The sequence below is a fragment of the Cricetulus griseus genome, chromosome 2, assembly GCF_003668045.3.
Source record: "Cricetulus griseus strain 17A/GY chromosome 2, alternate assembly CriGri-PICRH-1.0, whole genome shotgun sequence".
Classification (NCBI taxonomy): domain Eukaryota; kingdom Metazoa; phylum Chordata; class Mammalia; order Rodentia; family Cricetidae; genus Cricetulus; species Cricetulus griseus.
The window spans coordinates 456617660-456641872 of NC_048595.1; the positions used below are offsets into that span (position 1 = coordinate 456617660).

The 24213-nt window shown below is 44.3% G+C and overlaps 1 protein-coding gene across 1 annotated transcript in view; it reads left to right on the top strand.

The window, feature by feature from the left end:
* Nucleotides 1-24213, top strand: part of Lama1 (laminin subunit alpha 1) — a 105460-nt gene that overhangs the window by 18439 nt on the left and 62808 nt on the right. Inside the window, exons 4-16 of the mRNA XM_035438860.1 lie at nt 4499-4741; nt 5814-5993; nt 8240-8329; nt 9635-9752; nt 11551-11729; nt 12369-12474; nt 13245-13405; nt 14433-14573; nt 15723-15896; nt 17490-17591; nt 17849-18060; nt 18782-18893; nt 21990-22100. Coding sequence (XP_035294751.1) covers nt 4499-4741; nt 5814-5993; nt 8240-8329; nt 9635-9752; nt 11551-11729; nt 12369-12474; nt 13245-13405; nt 14433-14573; nt 15723-15896; nt 17490-17591; nt 17849-18060; nt 18782-18893; nt 21990-22100 — 1929 coding nt within the window. The remainder of the gene's footprint in view (nt 1-4498; nt 4742-5813; nt 5994-8239; nt 8330-9634; nt 9753-11550; nt 11730-12368; nt 12475-13244; nt 13406-14432; nt 14574-15722; nt 15897-17489; nt 17592-17848; nt 18061-18781; nt 18894-21989; nt 22101-24213) is intronic.

Here is a 24213-nt window from a genome sequence, read left to right on the forward strand (position 1 = left end):
TACATTGAGAGAAAATACAGTTTAGTCTCCAGCCTGTGATAAAACGGGCAGCAGAGGTTTCCTAGATTTTATTTGGACAAAGGCTTAAGGTTCTATATGTTAGCAGAATCTCTCTACTTTTTTCTTCATTGTGCGTGAGATTGGCCTCTCAACTGGAGTTGGTGAGTTAGGACTTCATTTAGTTAGTTGAGGCTGTTGTTACAGGTACCACAGGCATCTCACAGGAGAGTGGTTTGTCATAGTCCTGAGGTCTGAGACCAAGGTGTCTTTGGCTTGCTGGTGGCTGTCTTGACTCTGTGACTTGATGCAATGTCCCCTGTGTGTGTCTGTGCTATGCTCTCCATGTGTCATGGGTGTACATGATGGCCCATGTACATCTGCATGCCTGTACATGCAGAGGCCAGAGGATAAGCTCATTTCTTATTTCTGCAGCTCAATCGTATTTACATTTTTTTCAATTTATGTTGTGCGTGTGAGTGAATGCACTTAGGTACAAGTGTGCACAGTGGAGGCCAGAGGGTGACCTTGGGAGTCCTGGGAGTCGTTCCATTAGGAGTCACCACCCTGGGTTTGTGATGCGGTGTCTTTCGTTTTCCTGGACTCATAGACTAGGCTGGGTTGTCTGGCCAACAAGCCACAGTCTTCACCATCGCCAGCCTCTTCAGTGCTGGATTACAAGGACGTGCTATGGTGCCCAGCTTCTAAAATATGGGACCTAAGGAACCAGACTGGGCTCCTCATACTTGCAAGGCAGCACTCTGCTGACTGGCCCGTCTTCCTAGTCCACCTCGCTGGTCTGGAATTCACCAAGCTAGCTGGCCTTGTAGCCCTAAAAATCTGTCTCTACCTCCAACTCCTCAAGCAGGGCTGTGATTACAAGAGCAAGTCCACCATCTCATTTTTTTTTTATGTGAATTCTGGGCTTGAACTCAGGCTCCTGTGCTGCTCGGCAAACCCAGTTGCTGGGCAAGCTGTCTCCCATGTCTCTCAATTCTTCTTATAAGGACATCAGTCACATTCAATCAGTCACCTTTTACTTCAAAGGCCTTATCTCTAAACACAGTGGTACTCAGTGGTAAAGGGTGACAAGTCAGGACCTTACACAGGAAACCTGGGGAGTACATAAGTCAGCCTGCAGCATGGCTTTGGTAGCGACAATTTATATTTAGACTCTTTGCAGCAGCATCCTTTTCCTCCTGATCAGACTTGGAGCTTGGTCCAGTTTTCGTTCCTTTTCTGGTTCCCATATTGGAGTCTGGGAAATACTGAGGCGATGATGACCAAGAAGGAGTCGTATTTAGAGTTTTCATACTGTCTTCCTTTCTAACAAACTACAGCCACATTCCTCTTTGAGTTTGCTTCCTGAATTCTGATTTGGGGACCTTGAAGACTATTGAGAGATTGTGAGAACAATGACCTGCTTCTGATAAAAGTCTTTTTTATCAGTCTGTGGGTTAGCAGTTCCTGCCTGCAGGCCTGGCTTTCCCATCATTCTTGTCCTTCCCATTGGTAAGGGTTTGGTAAAGAAGGAGAACTTAGTATTTCCGTAACTGCTACTCGTTGCTGCTGCTGTGATAACTCCAAACAGAACTCAGTGCCTGGGGTGCTGTTTAGGGGAAGCTCTTGCTCCCTGGAGGCAGTATGGTCCTGGCTGAGAGGACCTTGGAAGAAGAGTGTCTGGATTCATGTAGAAACTGCAACAATGGTTTCCAGCTATTCGAACCAGGCATAGAACCAATCCTGGTATTCATTCAGGATTATATGAGATCCTCGGCTAACCCTTTCAACAGGCTTATTGCGAGCCTGTTGGCTTCTCTCATTTTCAAGTGTGAAACTGGGAAAGTGAGTGTAAATAGGTTTCACTTTGATGTCCCTGTCACTGTCTGGTGAGCTGGCTGATCGCCACCTGGTCTAGTGCCTCCATTTGCAGTCTGGCTTTGCATATACATGTGGAAAGTTGTCATTGGCCAAAAACGATCATTGGTTCAACTCCCATGGTGAAAAGTAATTGAAAAACAGCTAGCCACACAGTTTCTCTGTCTTCATGTTTCAAAACCCATTTCACTTCTTTTACTCTCGAAATTCGGCAATTGCCTTACGGAGGGACACACCACATACACACAGAGAGCCAGAGTGTCAGGTACCCCTGGCATCCACACGCTAACCTCTGCAAGGGAGCACTTTGTGTGGTGAACAGCTGTTTGTAATAAGGAGAGACATTTGTAGGTATATGATTGGTTATGTGATGGGTTAATTCTAAGGTGGTCATGTGTCCTGAAATTCATGAGTACTAGGTGGGGGAAAAGCTAAAAACAGTCAGAAACTAAGAATTTCAGAGTCAATGACATTATGCCCTGTGTTTATATATCCATACATAAATATGTGTGTGTATAGCTAGCTACAAACATACAAAAGTTCTTATGTACACTTTTGCATGTATATATTATGTGCGCAAAGATTCCCCCACTATCCTGAGAGCATTGCTCTAAAGCCCCCAACAAAACCTAAATCCACAGATGTTGGTTTATCAGTTTTTAGTGTTTGAACAAAGAACCTGCTGGAAACAACTTCTGGCCTCCACAGGTGTGCATGTGTGCACGCAAACACACACACACACACACACACACACACACACACTTACACGGGGCGGGGGGGGTACAAAAAGATTTTGGATGCTAGAAGTGATGTTTGAGAGCGTGACTTAAACAGTTGACGCAGGATCACGTGACAGTGAAATCTAGCATCTCTCTCTAACTATAGCATAGGATTTGACAGATATTGAATCAACGTGAAAACAAGAATTGTCTGAAAGCAAAACCCCAACTCAGACCAGCGAGTTTGCTGTGTCTGGAAATGCCCAGAGTGGAGCTGGCTGTAGAGAGAGGATGCATCAGTTCCTGGTGGATCTGGGGTCAGAGATTTAAAAACCCTGTTCAAATCTGACCTTGATCTGACTACTTTCTTCCTGCCACGGCCGCCTTCCTCCTGTGTGCTTCCTCCCTGGTTGGCTGCACTGTTTTCTCTTTCTCATTGATAGCTTACACGGTTTTAGGTTCATGGTGAAGTGAGTAGGGAGCACACAGTTAATTTTTCTTCAGTCTTTCACCTTGAGTTCTTTGTCATCTTGAAATTAGTGTGGGGCATTTGTGCAACCCATGGTTCTGTGTCCTGCAACTGCCTCCACTGGGGTTCCATTAACAAAGCCTGTATGTAGTTGTCTCTTCAAAGTCGTGTGTGTTCTGCTTGTTTTGACCACTGTATAATGCCATATGTCCCTAATTACGGACCATATAGGGTCATTTCATCTCCTGTTACCTCTTCTGCTTATCCCTCCCCGCCAAGTTCCTGATAACCACTGGTCTTTTTACTGCCTCTATACTTTTACCTTTTCTTGACTGTCAGACAGTGGGGCTCCTGCGGCCTGCTGCTTCTTCAAGGTGGCTTTTTTCAGTTAGCCATGTGCATGTCACTCCCCATTTCCTGTCTTTTTTTGCAGCTGTATAATTTGTTTGTCCCCTGACTAGCATGTTATTTGGGTACATCATTTACAATGGAAGCACTTTTATGGCTTCTGGGTATGGACAGTCATAAGCAAAGCTGTTGGCATCATCTTTTCAGGTTTTCATTGGGATAATTATCAGCAAGTATGGTTGTTGGTTTATACAGAGCATACTTATAATTTTATGTGAAACTGTGATAGTGGCTTCTTTGTTCTTGTTGCTCCACATCTTTGCCAGCGTTTAGTAGATTCTGTGCTTTGGATTTTAGCCATTCTAGTGGACTGTGATGATCTGTCTTTCTTACATTCAGCATTATCTTTAATTCACTTTAAGGGATATATTCAACATTACCATTAATGTAAAGGAACACTGCTATTGTCAGATCCATACGGGAAGACGGGGAAACAATGGGGCAAACCCGTATTAATACTAACACTGTTAGTGGTAAGAGTTAAGTATGTATTGCTTTTGTTGCTGTTTATTCTGAAAGTCCATGCCTCTGATTGCTATGTGTGAACAGTTGTCCCCAAAAGCATGGAAAGACCCAGACAATTGCCATATGACGATTCTCTCAAGGAACCCTCTGGTCTCCGAGCGTTTGCAAATGCTGGTTCTGTTTTCATATTTTATATACTAATGTGTACAGAAAAATTATTTGTTGCATGTGCACACTGAAATAACCGCGATGTATCTGTCACTCCAGCATTGTCATCTCTGTGTGTGTTGGAGCACAGGTCTCTCTGAGTAGTAAATTACAACAGAGTCCGGGACTGTTACCATAGCAACGTTGTCATACCTTGGACCTGCACATCTTGTCCATGCTGCAAACTGAAAATCTGTACCCAGCATCTGTCCCTTGTCCTTCTCCCAGCCCCTGGTGACTGTGTCTGTGCGTTTGGTTGTTTTGGGTTCACACACGAGCGAGTTCCTGTAGAATTTGTCATCTCGTGTTTGACTTACTAATCCTGGATTGAGGGTTTCTCCTGTCTTCCTTTCAGGTCTTTCAGGTTGCATACATCATCATTAAGGCTGCCAATGCCCCCCGACCCGGAAACTGGATTCTGGAGCGATCTGTGGATGGTATCAAGTTCAAACCCTGGCAGTACTATGCAGTCAGTGATACAGAGTGTTTGACACGCTACAAAATAACGCCAAGACGGGGACCTCCCACTTACAGAGCTGACAATGAAGTGATCTGCACCTCATATTATTCTAAACTGGTGCCGCTTGAGCATGGAGAGGTAATGTGTCCACCGCAGAAACGGCTTTTTGTCATCAGAGACCCTACCTCAAATGTTAACATGATATCCATCATGAGAGCCTATGTTGAACATTCAAAATCAATAATCTCCCCTAATCCAAAGGTGTGCATGCAGGTACCTCGTCATTTAAAGGCACCTTGATGTGGACTGTTTTATCTCGTTGATTTCTTCCTAGCATGCATGCAGTTCCCTTAGTTTTAACTGCCCCACCCGTTCCCTACCTACCACAGAATCTTTCCTTAAGGTCAGGGCAAGAACATGTGGTATGTTAAAAAGAGGCCACTGCCAGGCATGATGTCATACAAGTGTAATGCTAGCATTCCAGTGTAATGCTAGCATTCCAGAGGCTGAGGCAGGAGGATCCTGAGTTGGAGGGATACATAGGATGACTTTGTCTTCAATAGCAGTGAGAGCATGGATAGATGAAAACAAGAGGGCAAACATGCTTCTCCAGTTCCTCATTCTCCCTCCTTTTCAGGGGTGTGGAGGGTGGGGTCACCCACTAATTTGGTGCTTGGCATATGCTTCAGTAAACCAAACTCAGAGTGACACAGAGCTAGTGCATTCATCAGTAGCATCTCGCTCGATGAGCGTACACTGTAAAATTACAAATTGCTGTCTGCTGCAGGAACTGGGCATGAAACTCTCCAGTCATAGAGGTTAACCAAGAAAGCGGCATCCTTAAGGTTTGGGGCATATTTTTCGTACCCTCTCTAGCCTGTCCATGCATTAGGCATTCGCTTCTGAGAAGCTGTAGCTTCATGGTAGGTGTTCAAAGACAGTTACAACGCAGGGAAAAGTATTCCACTGAAAGAGTTAACAGTTGTCTCTGAGGTTGTGGCGTGGGTAACCCACACACCCAGACAAAATGAGGATCACTGTTCGTGAGTACCTAACGTGTGTTAGATGGGTTGTTTTGTTTGTTTTTATACAGAACCTAGTTTTTAAATGTCTGTAAAGATTCTGATACAGTTAGCCAGCATGTATTGTATTTGACATATATAGGTGTCACACATGCACAGAACTGACAAGTGTGTTTTTCTGTGTCCAGATTCACACATCACTCATCAACGGCAGACCAAGTGCTGACGACCCTTCGCCCATGTTGCTGGAATTCACCTCAGCACGGTACATACGGCTTCGTCTGCAGCGCATCAGAACGCTCAACGCAGATCTCATGACCCTTAGCCATCGGGACCTCAGAGACCTTGACCCTATCGTCACCAGACGTGTGAGTATATGCTGTGTCCCTGCCCACCCTGAAGAGTTTGTTTCAGGGCATACTCTGTTCTTTTATTCCTTTTGGTTGGCTTTTGCCTTCCCAACCATCCTGATTTTACTAATGACTACCACCTGTCATTTGTTACAAAGTATTGGAGGTGACGGTCCCAGCATCCATCCTTCAGGCCTCCTTGCTCTTTGCTAACTGCCCCTGTAGTGTGGGCACCTGGAGAATGCAATGGCCTTTGTCCTAAAGATCCCAGTCTGATTCCACATCTGAGCTTCAGCAACTCAGGCATTTTAATTTTTTTTAATCTGAAATGAGAAATATTCAAGAAAGCACATAGATTTTTGCATGTACATTTGAATATAAAGGGTGTGTGTGGACAAACATTTTTGTGACTCTCCCATCACTTTGGAGTGAAATGTGGGGTAGCTGTATGTGTAACTCGGCTAAACTTGTTTGAAAGCTGATGCCACATTTTAGTTAGACCAGCAACATTTGCAAGCCCTTGGCCTATCCAACACTTACAAGTATTCAGGGTTGTCAGTCAGGCCCTGTGGGCTGTTGGGGTGCCACTCCATGGCTCCCCCTGGTGGTGTTTATTTGAGTTTCTCTGATGACCTGGGTGAGCCTGTTAAAGCTGACTTTTTCTTTCTTTTTCCTCCCACTTTTGTGTATTTTTTGTTCAGACCATATTATGGATGTCTTCTCACTGATATTTTTTTCTGTTTACTTTTGAAACTGTGACTTTTGATGAACAGACATTTCATTTTTGGTGAAATCCCTCTTACCATATTTTTGGGTTTTGTTTTATTGTTAATGGTTTCTATAATCTCTCAAAAACTACTTGCTTTTTCCAGGTTTCTCCTAGTAGATTTATGGTTCTGGTTTGTTTTGCACTGATAATCCTTCAAAATTAACTTTTCTGTTTGGTGTGAATTTGGACTCAAGGTTCTTCCAGAAATAATTGGCCTTTCTTCCATTAAGCAGTTTTTATGCCCTTGTTGGGTAATACCTGAGTGTATTATTCTGAGTCTGTCATCCCATTGGTCCAGTGCTCTATCATAGTGTTAATAACAAATATTTGGTTGCTGCAGCCTTGTCTAAATCTCATGGCCAGGTGCTATATGGTCCAGAGGGTTTTGGCTATCATAGATTTCTTGAATAATATTTTAAACCTTTACTCTCTCTCTCTCTCTCTCTCTCTCTCTCTCTCTCTCTCTCTCTCTCTCTCTGTGTGTGTGTGTGTGTGTGTGTGTGTGTGTGTGTGTGTGTGTGTTGTGGGTTGCCCAGCATGGATTCTGAGAACTGAAGTCTGGTTCTCTGGGAGAGCAGGAAGTACTCTTACATATAACTATTTAGCACCCCTTATATTTTCTTGAAAATTATTAGAATCAGTTCATTTCTACCCAAAGATAAAAAGGCTTGGTAAGATTTTCATTAAGATTCCGTTCTTTGGATCGATAGAGGAAGAATGGAAGACATTTAAACAATACGGAGTCATCCAAACCATAGACTTAATGGTATCGTCTGCACGTAGGTGACTCTAGTCCCTTTGGCAATATTTTATGGTTTATTAGTAAAGCTGTCACTCAAAGATGCAAAGACACGCAGCCTGCATGTGCAAGAGTGTCTGCAACATTCATAGCTGGCCAGATCATGCGCACAGATAATTTACATCACAGCTACTACAAATCACCACTGAGGCTAGCAAGGTAGTCATGCCAAATCAATCAATAAAAGTAAAGAGCATCTTTATATAATGGCAGCCAACAATGGAAAATAAATAGAAAAAAAGAAAATGTGTTAACACTAAGTGACAAACGTGAGGCTGTGACGCAGAGTGACTTCACAGGAAGGACATGGTTCATGCCATCCAAGGAACCTCGTCTGGATGGGGAGGAACCGTCCCTCCTCTCCATGTTGCATGATCTCTCATCCTTCCTTTCCATGTTGTACTCACCTCTGCTGTCCTACAAAACTGAGCAGCGTGAGTTATGAAGAGGACTGTCTTGGCTTAAGGCAAAACCACGTTGGAAAATTCTCTCAGACTCCTAGGTTCTGCTCATGAATGATTTGAGCATTGTTGGTTTGAGCTGAGCCCCCAGGTCCTTTGCTTGTGAAATGACATTTTAAGTGTGTATGTAGTTAAGCTCCAAGAGTGACTCAGCTGGTATAGGTGGGGTGCCCTCATTTACCTTGCACCAAGGAAAAGGGTTTTTAACGTCTGTTTGTTACACCCTTTTTCTCAGTATTACTATTCAATAAAAGACATTTCCGTCGGAGGGATGTGCATTTGCTACGGCCATGCCAGCAGCTGCCCGTGGGATGAAGAAACAAAGGTTAGTTCTGGCATTTTATGGTAACTGAAACCTCCATATAGAAGTCATAGCTGCAAACTTTTCCTGTCTTTATCCAGGGCAGACAGTAAGAGGCATCACACCATGTTAAAAATTTAGACTACTTAATCGGTTTTGGTTTTAGCAGCAGCATCATTTTGCTTTGATTGGAGGGCATATCCATGCTGTGTTTGTACTGCGATGTCCATGACAGGAAACTGACAACTCCATGATCTTCCATAGTCTCATCAGAGTGTCAAGTAGATGACATATGGTGACATAAATTATATTTGCTATCCCTGTGATTCCCTTATTTTTGTCTTTGTGCTACTAAATAAGATAAAACAGACTTTGTCAGTTTGAGTGTAATACTAAATAAATAATTGTATAACTCCTTTCAAAGCAGCTAGTTACTTCCAATCTTTAGAGTCCTTTTACCTGTTGAGTAGGGGTATTCTGTTTCATTTATTTTACTTATTTTTAATTTTATTTGTTTAATCTTTGCACTGCTTGGGACTGAACTCAGGGTCCTATGCATACTACGCAAGCCCTCCACCAGTGAGTGAGACACATGCTCAGCCGACATTATTCTATTTTAAAATAATTTTTTTTTTTTTTTTGGTTTTTCGAGGCAGGGTTTCTCTGTGGCTTTGGAGGCTGTCCTGGAACTAGCTCTTGTAGACCAGGCTGGTCTCGAACTCACAGAGATCCTCCTGCCTCTGCCTCCCGAGTGCTAGGATTAATGGCGTGCTTCACCAACGCCCGGCTATTTTAAAGTATTTTTTAACATTCACTTACTGAAGAGGGGCATACTATGGTGTATATTTAGAGGTCAGAGAGCAACTCATGGACCACAGTTCTGTCCTCCATGACAAGGCTCCCTGGGATGCAACTCCAGTTTTCACACCTGGTGGCAAGCACTTGCTGAGCTGGCTCGTCTGCCCATTATTCTATTTTTGATGATGAAAAATATATTGATAAACACCAAAAAGTCGTCAAACGAACAATGCTAAAATCTCTTAATAACTAGTCAAACTATTGACCAAGACTCCCAACCCTAAGTCAGTGCATCCTTTTGAAGAACGCTCTTGTTAGTTAACCCGTATTTCAGCTGTGTCTGTTATCAGGGTATGTGTGTATCATCTCCAGAAATCAAATACCAGCTTGCTTGATACAGTCCCAAGTGCCTCACTGTAAAGAGTTAACACAGACCGTCTTCATGTGGTCGCTCTTCTTTTCTGAAATAAAATTAAGAAAAACACACAGGTAAGGTTTTGAGCCTTCCTCTCATATCCCTGTGTTGCTTAGCAACTACAATGCCAGTGTGCACACAACACGTGCGGAGAGAGCTGTGACAGATGCTGTCCTGGCTACCATCAGCAGCCCTGGAGGCCTGGAACCATTGCGTCGGGCAACGAATGCGAGGGTGAGTACGCTTACCACTCGGAGAGAAAGGCGCCTGCTTTGTATGTTTAAACTATGGCATCTTGATTGTTATGACCCTTGGCTAACTTGTTTGTTCAGCATTTCAAATACTGCCCAAAGCTGCATGTCACCTTGGTGACATTTAAGGGCCAAACGAATCATTGTGGACTCACTTTTACCCCCACGTTTCTTTTCCCATGTGTTTGTTTATTAGCTACAAATTTGAAGTTGATATTCATTAATCATGGCACTGGGAATTGAACCTACTGAGGTGCACCATGCTAGGAAATGCTCTACACTGGGTTCCAGCCCCGGCTATAGTTACTTGGGCCAGTGAGATAGCTCCGTGGGTAAAGGCACTTACTAACAAACACAATGACCTGAGTTTGAGCTCTGTGGTCCATGTGGTGGACGGCAAGAACCAACTCTCTTTTTTGTTTTCTGCCCTTTGATCTCCATGTGCAGCTATGACCTGTACATGCCTCCTCCACCCCACCTCACCCCACCCCCAAAACAAACACGCAATAGAAAATAAAAATATGGTTAAAGTAACAAATTTATTTTACTTTATCTCCCTTCTCAGTTTTTTTTTTTACTTCTTTGTATGTTTTTAATCTGATAATGTATGCTATATATTAATACATTCCTATTTTCAATGTTTCTTACATGGAAAATGACATATTAATGCATGCCATCCTACAGAAGCCCTTTTAGTTAGTTAGTCATAATTTTTTTTAATTTAGTGTTTCCACATGTCTATGTGTGTTTTGCTCGCTTGCTTGCCTGTGTATCACTTGCGAGCCTAGTGCCCAGAAGAGGGCATCAGATACCCAGAACTGAAGTTATAAATGGCTTTGATCTGCCACGTGGGCATTGGGAATTGAACCTGGGTCCGCTGGAAGAGCCGCCATCTCTCCAGCCTCCAGAACTGCCCTTTAATTTTAGACCTGGGCCTCACACTTACCAAACAAGAGGGCACGCACTCCCAGCCTTCCGTGTCACTTTTTGAGGGGGCAACGGGGTCCCCTTCTCTAGCGCTGGTTAGTAGCAGAGTCGGTCCCGCCTTAGCCTCTCAGTCCTGAGGTTACATGTGTGCACACCGCCACTCTCAGTCCTGAGGTTACATGTGTGCACACCGCCACTCTCAGTCCTGAGGTTACATGTGTGTGCACCACTCTCAGTCCTGAGGTTACATGTGTGCACACCGCCACTCTCAGTCCTGAGGTTACATGTGTGTGCACCACTCTCAGTCCTGAGGTTACATGTGTGTGCACCGCCACTCTCAGTCCTGAGGTTACATGTGTGTGCACTGCCACTCTCAGTCCTGAGGTTACATGTGTGTGCACCACCACTCCCACCCGGTACATTTAATTATTTTGTTAGCAATTCCTGTTTTTTCCCTCTAGAATATTGCCTATGTATTTTTTAAAATGTATTTATTTATTTAATGTCTGAGGGTGTTTTGCTTGTATGTAGTCTATGCCTAGTGTCCAAGGAGGCCAGAAGAGGGCACCAGGTCCCCTGGGACTGGTCTTAAGGATGGTTGCAAGCCACCAAGTGGGTACTGGATACGAAACCCTGAACCTCTGGAAGAACAGCCAGTGTTCTTAAACCACTGAGCCATCTCTCTAATCTTTGTCTACATCTTATGGAATTATTTATGCTAGAATTTTAAAAACACACTTATGTTATGGAATAAGGGTTTCCTTTGGATAGGACACATTTGTGTGTGTGTGTGTGTGTGTGTGTGTGTGTGTGTGTGTGTGTGTGTTAACTGAGATATTAATATTTCCTCCTAGAATGCAACTGTCACAATAAAGCCAAAGACTGCTACTACGATGAGAACGTCGCAAAGGAGAAGAGAAGTCTGAACACCGCCGGGCAGTACCTTGGAGGCGGGGTGTGCATCAACTGTCTGCAGAACACCACAGGGATCAACTGTGAAACCTGCCTCGATCAGTATTACAGACCTCACACAGTAAGTGTGCTCCTTCCCCAAGCCGAGCTCCACGGCCTTCGAGGTGGAAAAACGCACTCATTGTGTTGACGTCTATTCTGAAGGAGCTGCTCCTTTGTTTATACCTATCATGGTGCCAGGGTTCTCCAGATTGTTGTCTCCTACCGTGGCCAGCTTTCTTGCTCAAAGTGGAAACGTGCGTGCATGGTTATTTGACTTGAATTGGGGTCCTGCGATCTATGTGATTGCAGATAGTTCTAACTATACGTGGGCAGGCTCAGCTAATGACCAAAGGGGCCATAGCTCATCCAGAAGATGTATTCACTCAATCTCCAATGGCTGATCTGTACGCAAACCCTCAAGTGGCTTATTCATTGGCAGTGCTCAACTGTGGCCATTGTAGATGGCAGACAGGGGAGGGGTGCTGTGGAAACCAAGGATGAAACCTTGATGATACTAACTGCTGTCACCATCAAAAAGACGTTTGGAGCCTCTTGCTCGGGGATGTTTTATTGTCCCAACACCTGCATGCCCTGTTACACAAAATCCCTGTGATAGTCTCACCAGGAACAGGAAGTTGATGCCTTGACGTTATAGTTGTTTTTTCAAACCATGGGGTTATTCCCAGTGAGGTCATCTGGGACCCCTTCTGTCTTCCAGGTATCTCCTTATGAGGACCAGCCTTGCCGTCCCTGCGACTGTGACCCTGTGGGGTCCCTGAGTGCTGTCTGTATCAAGGATGACCTCCATTCTGACTTAGCCAATGGTAAGAACTTGGTCTGGTGTTACCTGCACAGTTAACCCAGGGTGTAGGTGTGGACTGTGTATGTTGGGTAGATTTGTTTCCGGGGCATAGGAATTTGAGGATTTGATCCCGCATTGATTCTTTTCTTCATCAAATTATTATCGTCCACACGCAAATTGAGCCATCTAATATGTGGGGCTTTGGGACTCACTTCATTCTCTTACTCTGGCTCCAGGAGGGTCATGTTCTTGTGTGGGTGTCATGTGACTATTACAGTTCTTTCTATTACAAGAAATATTTGTTTGGCTACATCACGTTTTATATGATTAAGTTTTTATCTGTCGGTTGATGAATGGCTATATGAAACCTGATATTTCTATTTACTGAGTCAGTCTAAAACGTTGACTGCAGCTGTGATTAGTGGGGAAACCTTGAATTTATTTGTCCTGTCCAGCCATTATGAATAACTCTTCTGTGTGCATTCACATAGTTGCTTCCGTGGGTGCGTTTTACTTTACTCTGGGATCAGGAGTGTCACATGGTCTACCTGTGGGTTTCGATCTCAGTGTCTCTATACCAGCACTATAGCAAACTGTGGTTTCCAGGCCAATCTGCATACCGTTTTTATTTGCACAGAGAGAGCTGTGGACATTTGCATAGCCACTTGCATGTGTATCATCCAGGGCTGTGTGAGGGCAAAGAAAGTGAAAGAGGTTGCAGTTTGCACTTTGCCAGCCCCTGCTTTAAACCCAGAACTTCAAGTCAAATCAATGCTGCTGTTTTCTCCCCAGGGAAGAGGCCAGGTCAGTGTCCATGTAAGGAAGGTTATGCAGGAGTCAAATGTGACCGCTGCCAGTTTGGCTACCGGGGTTTCCCGAACTGCATTCCCTGTGACTGCTATACTGTTGGCAGTGTGAACGATGACCCATGCTCAGAGCCATGTGTGTGTAAGGTAAGTGTGGAAGTCAAAGAAACTTGGAGGCTGTTCTGGGGTCCTCCACTCCACTGGATCACACGATCGGGTCTTGAGCAGAGCAGGGAGGTTTAAGTAGATGCAGCATGTCACAGCAAGCTGGTGTCCTTGGGTTTAGACGGGCACCTGGCCTCCTCTTTTGAGGCACCTTTGGGTGACTGCCATGTATTCCTGAGGCATTTCTGGGACTTCATAGATGAAACCCAATACTGCATGCCATTTCCTTGGCATTGGCTTAATTCTGTGGCATTGTCTTCCACCTTGGTGTTTGGAGGAGAACCAGGTAAATACAGAATTCCCCAGAACTCTAATGAAGTGCAGATCGGTTATCTTGAATTTCTCTTGAATGGGAATTGTGTAATTGTAGGAATGCGTATACATGGTGCCCGAGGAGGGTCTTATTTGGTCATAGGATATTAATAACTATGTCCCCGGAATTTGTGAGATTTCCTGTTTATACCTTATGTTTTATTCCCATGAACACAGAGTCTTCAATGAAAATAAGCTTGAGTATTTATAAGTAAAACAAATAACCATATAGCCCTCTTTAAATCCTAAAATGTTTGTACAAGCAAGATATGGTGTGTATGCCTGTAATCCAGGTGCCTAGAAAGGGCTTGAAAAGTGGAGGCCAGGCAGCCTGGGCTACACAGTAAGACCTGTCTCAAAAAGAAAAAAAAAGATATCTAAAACCAAACAAAATACAGATATAAATAAGCAAATAACTTTGATTTAATGAAAGATTTAAAACAATACAAAATTTATCCCCATGTAGTAACCAAGCCCTAACATCTGAGCCTTGTTCTGAGTCACAGAATCAGGCTCCCCATTCATAAACATCAGCTGCTTGAGGGTTCCCACAGACTGATGTTCATTTAGTTAAGTATTTATTTGCCTGCTTTTGGTGACCTCTCCTTAACAGTGTCATGTGCATGTCATTTTTCCTATGTCTCTCTGGATGCATGGCCTTACCAGCTAACCCATTTTTTAAATATATAACTTACAGGAAAATGTTGAAGGAAAGAACTGTGATCACTGCAAGTCAGGATTCTACAACCTGCAGGAAAGAAATCCCCAAGGCTGCTCTGAATGCTTCTGCTTCGGTGTCTCTGATGTCTGTGACAGCCTCACGTGGTCCGTTAGTCAGGTGGGCTACTGCTAGATGGTTAATAAGTGGGTTCTGGAGACCTTCTGTGGCCGCCTTAGGAAGCCAGGAGGCCAGCTTTCCCCAAAGCACTCTCTTCCAATGGGAGAGACCAAGGCACCCATACAAGGCAGCCCACTCCTAAAAACATTGATGCATTTTCATTCTAATCCACGTGTTTATTTCCTTATACATTTTCTAGTCGAAATAATTGGCTGGAATGGTGCTGTAGAATACCCTTTGTTTCCATTTCTTCTGCAGGACACACTTGGGGTCATGGGAATTTTTCATTTCAAAGAAGCTTGGAGTGGGAGGCATTCCAGTGATGGGAGAAGAATGACCACAGATGGCCTGGAGTAATAAGGATAGGCAGGGCTTGGGGTATGGGGCATTCTGGGGCAAGGAACTTGAAGGTTTCAGTGTGTGGTGGCTGGAGGTTAGGGAGAGGCTACTGAACTCTGGGCTTAGCCACTACTGACCATTGTGGACACCACTCTGGAGTGGGGGTGCTCGCCTCACCCCTGGGCAAGTCACACGTTGGCAGTACAGGATCTGAGGTTTTTATGCGTTTTCAACATTTGGTTATAAAGCAGGACCAACGAAGAAAGGATAGTTAGAAATAGGAAGGTACTTTAATTGTGATATTTATAGACTGAACACCCCTCAGCTAAGAGGCTGGGGAGCAGAGGCATTTGGGATTTTCCTTGGAATATATATATATTCTTTCATGTGTTATATACACCATACCCACATAGCCTGAATACAGGTTTTGCACAATGTTTGGGCATACTCAAGTGAAGTCAGGTGTGAAGGTTTCCATTTGCCACTCTAGTAATCCTGGATTTAGGGACATTTGTAGATTACGTTCTCATTAAAAATCTAAACTATGTGACCCCAATCTGCAAGGTCGTGTTCTTCGGTTGTGTGTGACGGATGTGGGGTTGAGGTGTGTGCCATGTGTCCAGCTTTCCTGGATCCTCTGACAAGTGGGAAGTCCTTCATTGTGTTTCAGGGACAACAGTCCTGTTAGTTTTGTCTTGAGAACCAACTCACTCCATCTGTCTCCTTGTTGCAAAGACATCTACACAGGACTGGGTGGAATCTAAGGTGACCTTTGTGCCATATTCTATAATTCTTAATTTTCTTTTTAAGGTGACCAATATGTCAGGGTGGCTGGTCACTGACTTGATCAGCCCAAATATGATCCAGTCTCAGCAGGACGCACTGGGTGGCCGCCATCAGATCAGCATCAACAACACTGCAGTCATGCAGAGGCTGAGGGCTACCTACTACTGGGCAGCTCCTGAGGCCTACCTTGGAAACAAGGTGCGTGAGGGGAGGAACAATGTCCAACTAGAAACCTCAGAAAGCACTGAGAACTCAAGGCTGATTTACTGGCCATAACTTGTCTAGTGCTTACAGCCTCTGTGCACGCCACCCCGGGCACGCCACCCCGGGCACTAGATCTCTTCCATCCTCGTTGGGGTCTGTATTACAACATCCCATCATCCTCTGCTGTTTTGGATCACATCTGGATCCTCAACAGTGTACCCTGTGAATCTCATCCTCTTCACCATGACTGACTTTCTCATTGAATGCCTGGGTCCTTGAGTACATCAGACCTTTACAGACTGTTAGCTGCATTCCCGTGGCCCATGGCACAGTACCGGACACCCAGGAAAAGGCTCCTACAGCCGAGTGTCTACTCTGCTCCCTGTTTCCACAGCAAGGCAAATGGATGCTCATGTGAACATTGCAAACGACCAAACTAATGATCATTTTAATTTAAAGAAAACGAAAGACAGCAATTTAGAGTCTTGATCGTCCGGAGAGTTGATTTCTAAGATTGACCCCCTCCTTTCATTGGTGTTTGGTTTCCACTTACCAGTTAATTAAACCCCATCTCTCCAGATTCTCACTAACTAGTAAATACATCTTGGTTTGTTTTAAGGTGACCCTGTACCTTCACAATAGACTAATCTTGCAGTTTGTAAATGTCTAGCTAATTTTATTATTTTTTCTAATTGTATATACATGTGTGTGAATATATTACACACACACACACACACACACACACACACACACACACAGACACAGACACACACACACACACACACACTCCTGCTTCAGACTTCTGAGTACCAGAGGTCTGAGTGTGCACTTCCACATGTGGCCTAACTTGTAGATGATAATTGTTTGATATATTCTACTATATTATCATATCACCAGAGAACTTTTTAAAGAAATATTTGTCAGATCTCATGATTGTACCATTGCAGTCTGAATTTTAGACAGTCTCCAGGAAGGAACTCTCCAATATACATTAGTTGTCCCTAGCATACATTGACGGACATCCCTAGTATACATTTAAAGAAAAAAAGATCCCAGAGCTTCCTTTGAATGACATATCTAATAAGCTTGGCCACGGAATGAAAAGGTTCTTTTAAGTGAGATGAATATGGCTGCCAAGATGGCTCAGCAGGCAAAGGTGCTGCTGCCGAGTGTGACCTGAGTTCAATTCCCAGGATCCACGTGAGGAGAGAAGCAACTTCTACAAGTTGCCCTTACATCTACACACCCAAGCCAGGCACGGTACACACCCCATGCACAAATAAATGCATCTAACATTATTTTTAAAATGTATTTACTTGTTTTATTACCTTTGATTTTTACCTTGGGGACTGTGAGGAGGAATATATATATTATATATATATATATATATATATATATATATAATCTTCTGCAAATGGCAAGGATTTCCTCATTGTGATCTTATACATTAAATAGTATCCAATTTGCCTGTTTTAGTGAACTTCCTCCCTTATTGCCATCAGGATGGATGTATCCTAGCAACCGTCTCCCCTGACTTAAGGCTATAACTGTCGTCCCCTGGTCCTCACCCTCTTGTTGCTCTTCCAGCTGACGGCATTTGGTGGGTTCCTGAAATACACAGTATCTTACGACATCCCGGTGGAGACAGTGGACAGTGGCCTTATGTCTCATGCTGACGTCATCATCAAGGTGACTGATTTCACTGATTTACTGTAAAGCTTGGGGTCTGGTGAGAGGCACACATATGAAAGTGTGTGTGTGTGTGTGTGTGTGTGTGTGTGTGTGTGTGTGTGTGTGTGTGTGTTAACTGCCCTCTGGTAACTCCGGATTGGGTCATATACTCCATTACATGTTCACTGTAAGAACTTGGTTGCTGGCTACAGAATTTTCATTTTTGGTCACTAAGTCACATCACAAATGTCTTTCCTCTCGATTTTATGTGCTAGGGAAATGGGCTGACTCTCAGTACACAGGCTGAGGGCCTGTCCTTGCAACCCTACGAGGAGTACTTTAACATGGTTAGACTTGTGCCTGAGAACTTCCGGGACTTCAAGACCAAAAGGGAGATTGACCGAGACCAGCTGATGACTGTCCTGGCCAACGTGACACATCTCTTGATCAGAGCCAACTACAATTCTGCTAGAATGGCACTCTACAGGTATGTCCTGAAAGGAAGGAAACCGATTTCTACAAAGGTACCACAGTCTTGTCTTTAGTGTTACATACTTCAAGGTTAATATAAACGTGAGGGACACAGGTAAAGGTGTGTTATAATTGCCTTCATGCGTGTAATGTTGAAGACATGAGGAATGCATAATGACAAACACGTCTGGTAGGAAACAGGAGGTTTTAGGTTCAGAAACCGCCAGGTGCAGTGCTTTCAAGCAATGCTTATGGTGCCCGAACCATTTTGCCTCCCTGCGCCTTCTCTCTCTCCCTCTCCCCTTCCTTCCTCTGATGTCAATGACCTTAGTCTTGCACAGTTATTTGAGCAACCGAATCTATCCTTCCTCATTTGGTTGCCTGGAGGAGTCCGATTTGTGGAAGCCGAGTGTAAAAGTGGAAGCCGCTGGAGTAAAGCTGGGAAAACTCAGGAGAAGATCGTCCCTGCCTTCATGCTAAGGCGGCTGGCTTGGGGACGTGCTTCCATCAGAACTTCCCCTCAGCAGCCTAAGGGCAATAGCACTTGTTGTAAACTGTTAGAACATTCCCACAGAATAGTGGTGGCTACTGGAGTGCCTGGTGGAGACTCTCTAGGTCCTCAAAGACATCACTGCCCCATTTCCTTAAACTAAGCCTCTTAGGAGCCTATCTTTGATGACATGTGAGATGTCTTTTTCAGGTGTGAGAGATATATAATGTCTCTTGTCTGTTTGCAGGCTGGATTCCGTCTCTTTGGACATAGCAAGCCCTAATGCCATAGACCTGGCAGTAGCCACTGATGTGGAACACTGTGAATGTCCCCAAGGCTACACGGGGACCTCCTGTGAGGTACTGCTGGCCTCTGCCTGTCTCCTTAGTTTCTGAAGGGGAAATGTGTGCTGAAGTTGATGTGATGAACGTTTGCATTTTAACTTTAGAAAACTCCCACGTCTTAGACTTTATTAAGTAATGGGACTGTTGGGCATCATTTGGTTTTAAAGAGTGCATCCCGCTCTTGCAGAGGACCTGAGTTCAATTCCCAGAAACCACATCTGGCGGTTTATAACTGCCTGTATCTCCAGTTGCAGGGGTATCCGATGCCTCTGGTCTCTGCCTGCACCTGCACTCATGTGTGCACGTATGTACACACACACACACACACACACTCTTTGGAGATAAGTATTGATAATGACTGCCAATGAGAACACCTTGTGTAACCCTGTGTATTTGGCAGAGCTCTAAGCTCTTCCAGTAGTCTCCCTCATTACTCATGTGTCCTGACCAACAACTCTCATGCAGGAGAGATCAGCTGCTGCTGGACTCTTTCCAAGTTCTCTGGGCCTGGGGGGTTGTGGGCTGATGTGCACAGGCTCCTACAAACATGAGAGGCTTAATTCGGCTCTGACTCAGTAGCCACAAGGAACTGGTCCCAGGATCCAAGGGGACTATCCCAATCTGCCAATTGCACATAAAAGGGTTAAGTGGTAGAATATTTCCATATACCCTGGGAACATCATTTTTGTGTACTTTGTATCCTCTCTAAATTACTAATAAAAACCTAGAGCAATGCAAATGTCATGTAAAGGGTTGTTAAAGTCCATTGTTCAAAGAACAATGGCCAGAAAGGTGTGTGTATGTGAAGCGTTTTCCCCTAACACATTCATTGTTGTTTGAGTCTGTGACTATGGTCCCCAAGGACATGCAGCAATCAACTGTATGCCTTTCCCAGTGTTCTTATTAAGCTGCGGAGTTCATTCTTTACCAAACTCTTACTCAGAACTGACTTCAAGCTGATGCTTGTAGGAGTGTGTTTTTCTGCAGCACTGTGGGCCAACACTCCCTAAAGGTAACCAGTTTGATGGAGGCATTAGGGGACTTCCACGAGGTCCACGTGCAAGATTGTATTTATTATTTGTATACTTTAAAAACTCTTGCTTGGACCTGGTTGCACAGGCCTGTAATGCCAGATACTTAGGAGACTGAGGGATTGCAAATTCGGGATTTATCTGGGAAAGTTATCAAGACTCCAACTCAAAATAAAAAATAGAAAAGGAACTTGGACTATAGCTCTGTGGTAGAGCACAAACATGTGCAGAGTTCTACATTCAATTCCAAGTACATATATACACACAAACATGCACACACATGTACAGAGTCCTATATTCAATTCCGAGTATACACTCATGAATGCACACACACACTATACATATATACCTCATATATTTACATAATCTCATATACATATATACACATATATATGACACAAACTGCTGTCTAAGGTTACCTATCTTGGAGAAGGCCAAATCCAAGCCTCCTCTCCCACATCTCTTCAAGAGACTGATGAGTTGGCTATGAAAGGCCAAGCTCTTGGCAGATGGATGTGACAAGATCTTGGAGATGTGTACAGCTGCCTTTGAGTTGTCCCGAGGACATGCCAGGCACTGCATAATGTCCTGGACCCTGCATTTGCCATCTGTAAAGCAGAGATGCTGTCCTCAGGGATGCCTTGAGAGCCATATGCACCACTGTGTGGAAGCGACGGGTCCCCTTGTAAGCTGGGACAGTGAGTGTCCTGGACGCCCTGGTGGCCTCTCTGGCTTGGTCCCACAGAAGGTGGTACACCTGGACTCTTAGTACAGTTAAACTGATGCGCTGTGCCCCAGGCCGGCCCTTGAACACATTCAGTGTTTGATGGCCACATTTAATGATTTGTAAGCAAAAAGGGCACTGGGGAGGTGGGGGATCCAGAGAAATGAAGTCCTCTAGTGGAAGACAGACGAGACCGCACCCCGTCCCTGCTGGCTGAGGGTTGGCGCAGTGGTGTCCGTGAAGGCACAGTGCTCACCCAGGGGGTGCCTTGAAGTTCCTGTGTGCAGGCATCACTCACTTCAAAGGGAAGCCTGTGGTTCCTCACCACGTGGGTCTCCAAGGCCAGCTCCTTGGGCCTTCGGCCAGTGTGTGAGGGTGGCCAGCAAGTTGAGGACACGCTTGTAGTAGGTGTGATGGCTGCCTACAGGTAGTCTGAACACGATGTTTTTTTTTGTTTTTTGTTTTTTGTTTTTTTTTTTTGCACGCACCTATAAATATATATTTGCAGACATATCTACCAAATATGTTAAATATGAGATCTATACTCATCCACTGGATACATTAAATAGATAGTAAATAAACTTGTGCTAAATGGGCTGTCTGCACAGCTCAGTAAGCTTACGGAAAGGCACTGGGTTTCACACTTAATTAAAGTGGGTGTGGTTTTAGGGCCTGGAAATGCCATCTTAGTTAAAATGTTTGAAAGTTAGAAAGGAGAAATGTTTCCTTGCTTGCGGAAAACCAAGCAGTTTGCTTCTCAAGTGCAGTACAAAGAACATAGATTGCATGATACACGAAGGCACATGTTGCCAAACACACACACACACACACACACACAGACACACACAGAGACACACACACACATGGACACACACAGACACAGACACACACACACACACAGATACACACAGAGACACACACACACATGGACACACACAGACACAGACACACAGATACACACACACACACACACACACACAGACACAGAGAGACACACACACAGAGATACACACACAGAGAGACACACAGATACACACACACACACACACACACACACACAGAGAGACACACACAGAGATACACACATAGAGACACACAGATACACAGACATACAGACACACACATACATGGACACACACACACACACAGACACACAGACACACACAGAGGCACACACACAGAGAGACACACACACAGATACACACACAGAGAGAGAGAGACACATGGACACACATACACAGATACACACACAGATACACACACACACACACACACACACACACACACACACACACACACACACACACACGGCCCCGTTTCAGGAGCTGACTACAGGCTGGCCCCTTTCTCTTGCAGTCCTGCCTCCCAGGCTATTATCGAGTGGATGGGATACTCTTTGGAGGAATCTGTCAGCCCTGCGAATGCCACGGCCATGCATCGGAGTGTGACATTCATGGAATTTGCTCTGTGAGTTTTGACCTTGTGTGTTCCTCTGCCTGATTTACTCATTTGCCATGTGTTATGGTCAGGGACTTCCTGCCTCAGCTCTGACTTGGTAGACGTCAAATTCAAGTCCTCTTCAGATACCACCTGCTTTTTCTGTAACCTGCTGCGCACATTGTTTTAGAGGGATGAGTTGAGCATCTTTAACCTGAAAATCCAAATTCTGAAGCTTGTTGACCTGTGACTTCCCATCACAAAGGAGAAGTACCACACCCACTCTTTTGTGATGACTCAGTCAAAATACTTGCATACTAAAGTTATTGTATGTATTTTCAGGCTGTGTGTATAAGGCATATATAAAACATCAATTAATGTCATGTTTAGAGTTGGGTTTGGGTCTCAAGATACCATATATGTATGTATTATAGATTCATTTATTAGATGCAAATGTACAATCAAGTACTAAGACCTTCAAAATGTACAAATCCAAAGCAGAGGTAGAAAAATGCAACACAATAAAAATCACATTGTGCCGTATGTAAATTTATAGTAAGTTCAGCTAAATTCTGCCAACAAGAGCCTCTTTTACAAGCAGTGTGAGTTGGAAAAGGGCTTAACAAATGTGCAGTTAATCTTGAGTGTGAGCTTTGGGGCCGGCACAGGACAATTGTTGTCTAAGTCCAACCAGGAATTCCTTCTTCCCGTCTGCCTTTAGGGCAGCCGCCCTCACCCTCTATTCAGTTGGATTCACTGTTCACAGAGTGTGCGAGTGTGAATACTAATGACGTGTGCCTGTTGTCTGGGCAAGGAGGCCCCAGCCGCAGGTTCTTTAGTAAGAAAGACTGACTGAGTCACAGGGTTAAAGAAGAGTTATGGGGCCCCAGGAGAAGGTCCAGGGCCTGACATCCTGGATTGCGTGCTTTCTCTTTGTTTATTGAGTGGACCTTCATTTGTTCTGTTTGTGTCTCTATTCTGGAGGTTAAGCATTCACAGCAACCATATTAGGTGTCATCTGCTGGGTGTCTCAGTCCCTCTGGGATGGCTTTCCTTTGAAACCTGGCTCCAATGGATGCTGGAGGCTGTTGCTCTTTTCTCTTGTCTTCTGACACATGCTTCTGCCAGACCCCTCACCCCTGGCCCCAGGCTTCCTGCCAGCATTTGAGGGTGCATTTCTAGTGGGTAGAATAGTTAAAGATAGTCTGTGTATAAAGATTCCTTGTGCTTCTATAAATATATAATTGTGGAAATATGTATCAAGTAAGTTAAATGTGTATGGGCTGTAGTCATCTACCAAATACATTAGATACATAGGAATTAGTGCTAAATGAGCCGCACATATTTAGTGTGTCTGGTAACTACTCTTTTATGCTCCATTTATAATACATAATTCATGGAGTTATAACCACTTTTTAGAAACTGTTTTAGACTTAGAGGGAAGCCATAGCACACTAGAGTGTCCCTGGGTATCTTTGTTAGGGTTTCTATTGCTGTGAAGAGAGACCATGACCACGGCAACTCACATAAAGGAAAAACATTTAATTGGGGTTGGCTCAGAGTCTCAGAGGTTCAGCCCATTATCATCATGGCAGGATATGGTGGCATGTGGGCAGACATGGTGCTGGAGAAGGAGTTAAGAGTTCTACATCTTGATCTGCAGATAACAGGAAGTGAACTACATCATGGGGTTTAGCTTGAGCATAGGTGATCTCAAAGCCCACCCCCACAGTGACATACTTCCTCCAATAAGGCCACACCCCCTAATAGTGCCACTCCCTATGAGCTTATGGGGCCAATTACATTCAAAACTCTTGGCCAGCATCCCAACATGAAAATCCCACATAGCTGTGACATTTGTGCTGTGCCATTCACTCCACAGTGAGCTTTGATCCCATTCATCTCCTTCCCACTCCCATCCATTCTCTGTTTTAGGATTAAAACCAAGAGTCCTCTGGCTTAGCAAAGCCTCGAGTTCCCTGCTTCCTCTCTCCTGTGGTAGCTCACACTTTCTGGTACTTTTCAAGAAGGCTGGACTCTCCCAAATGGCCTCAGCTAGGATTTGTCTCAGATGATGCTTCCCTGTGACTTCACTGGACTGGACACTGGGACACAAGGCTGTGGAAATTATACACCTTCTCAA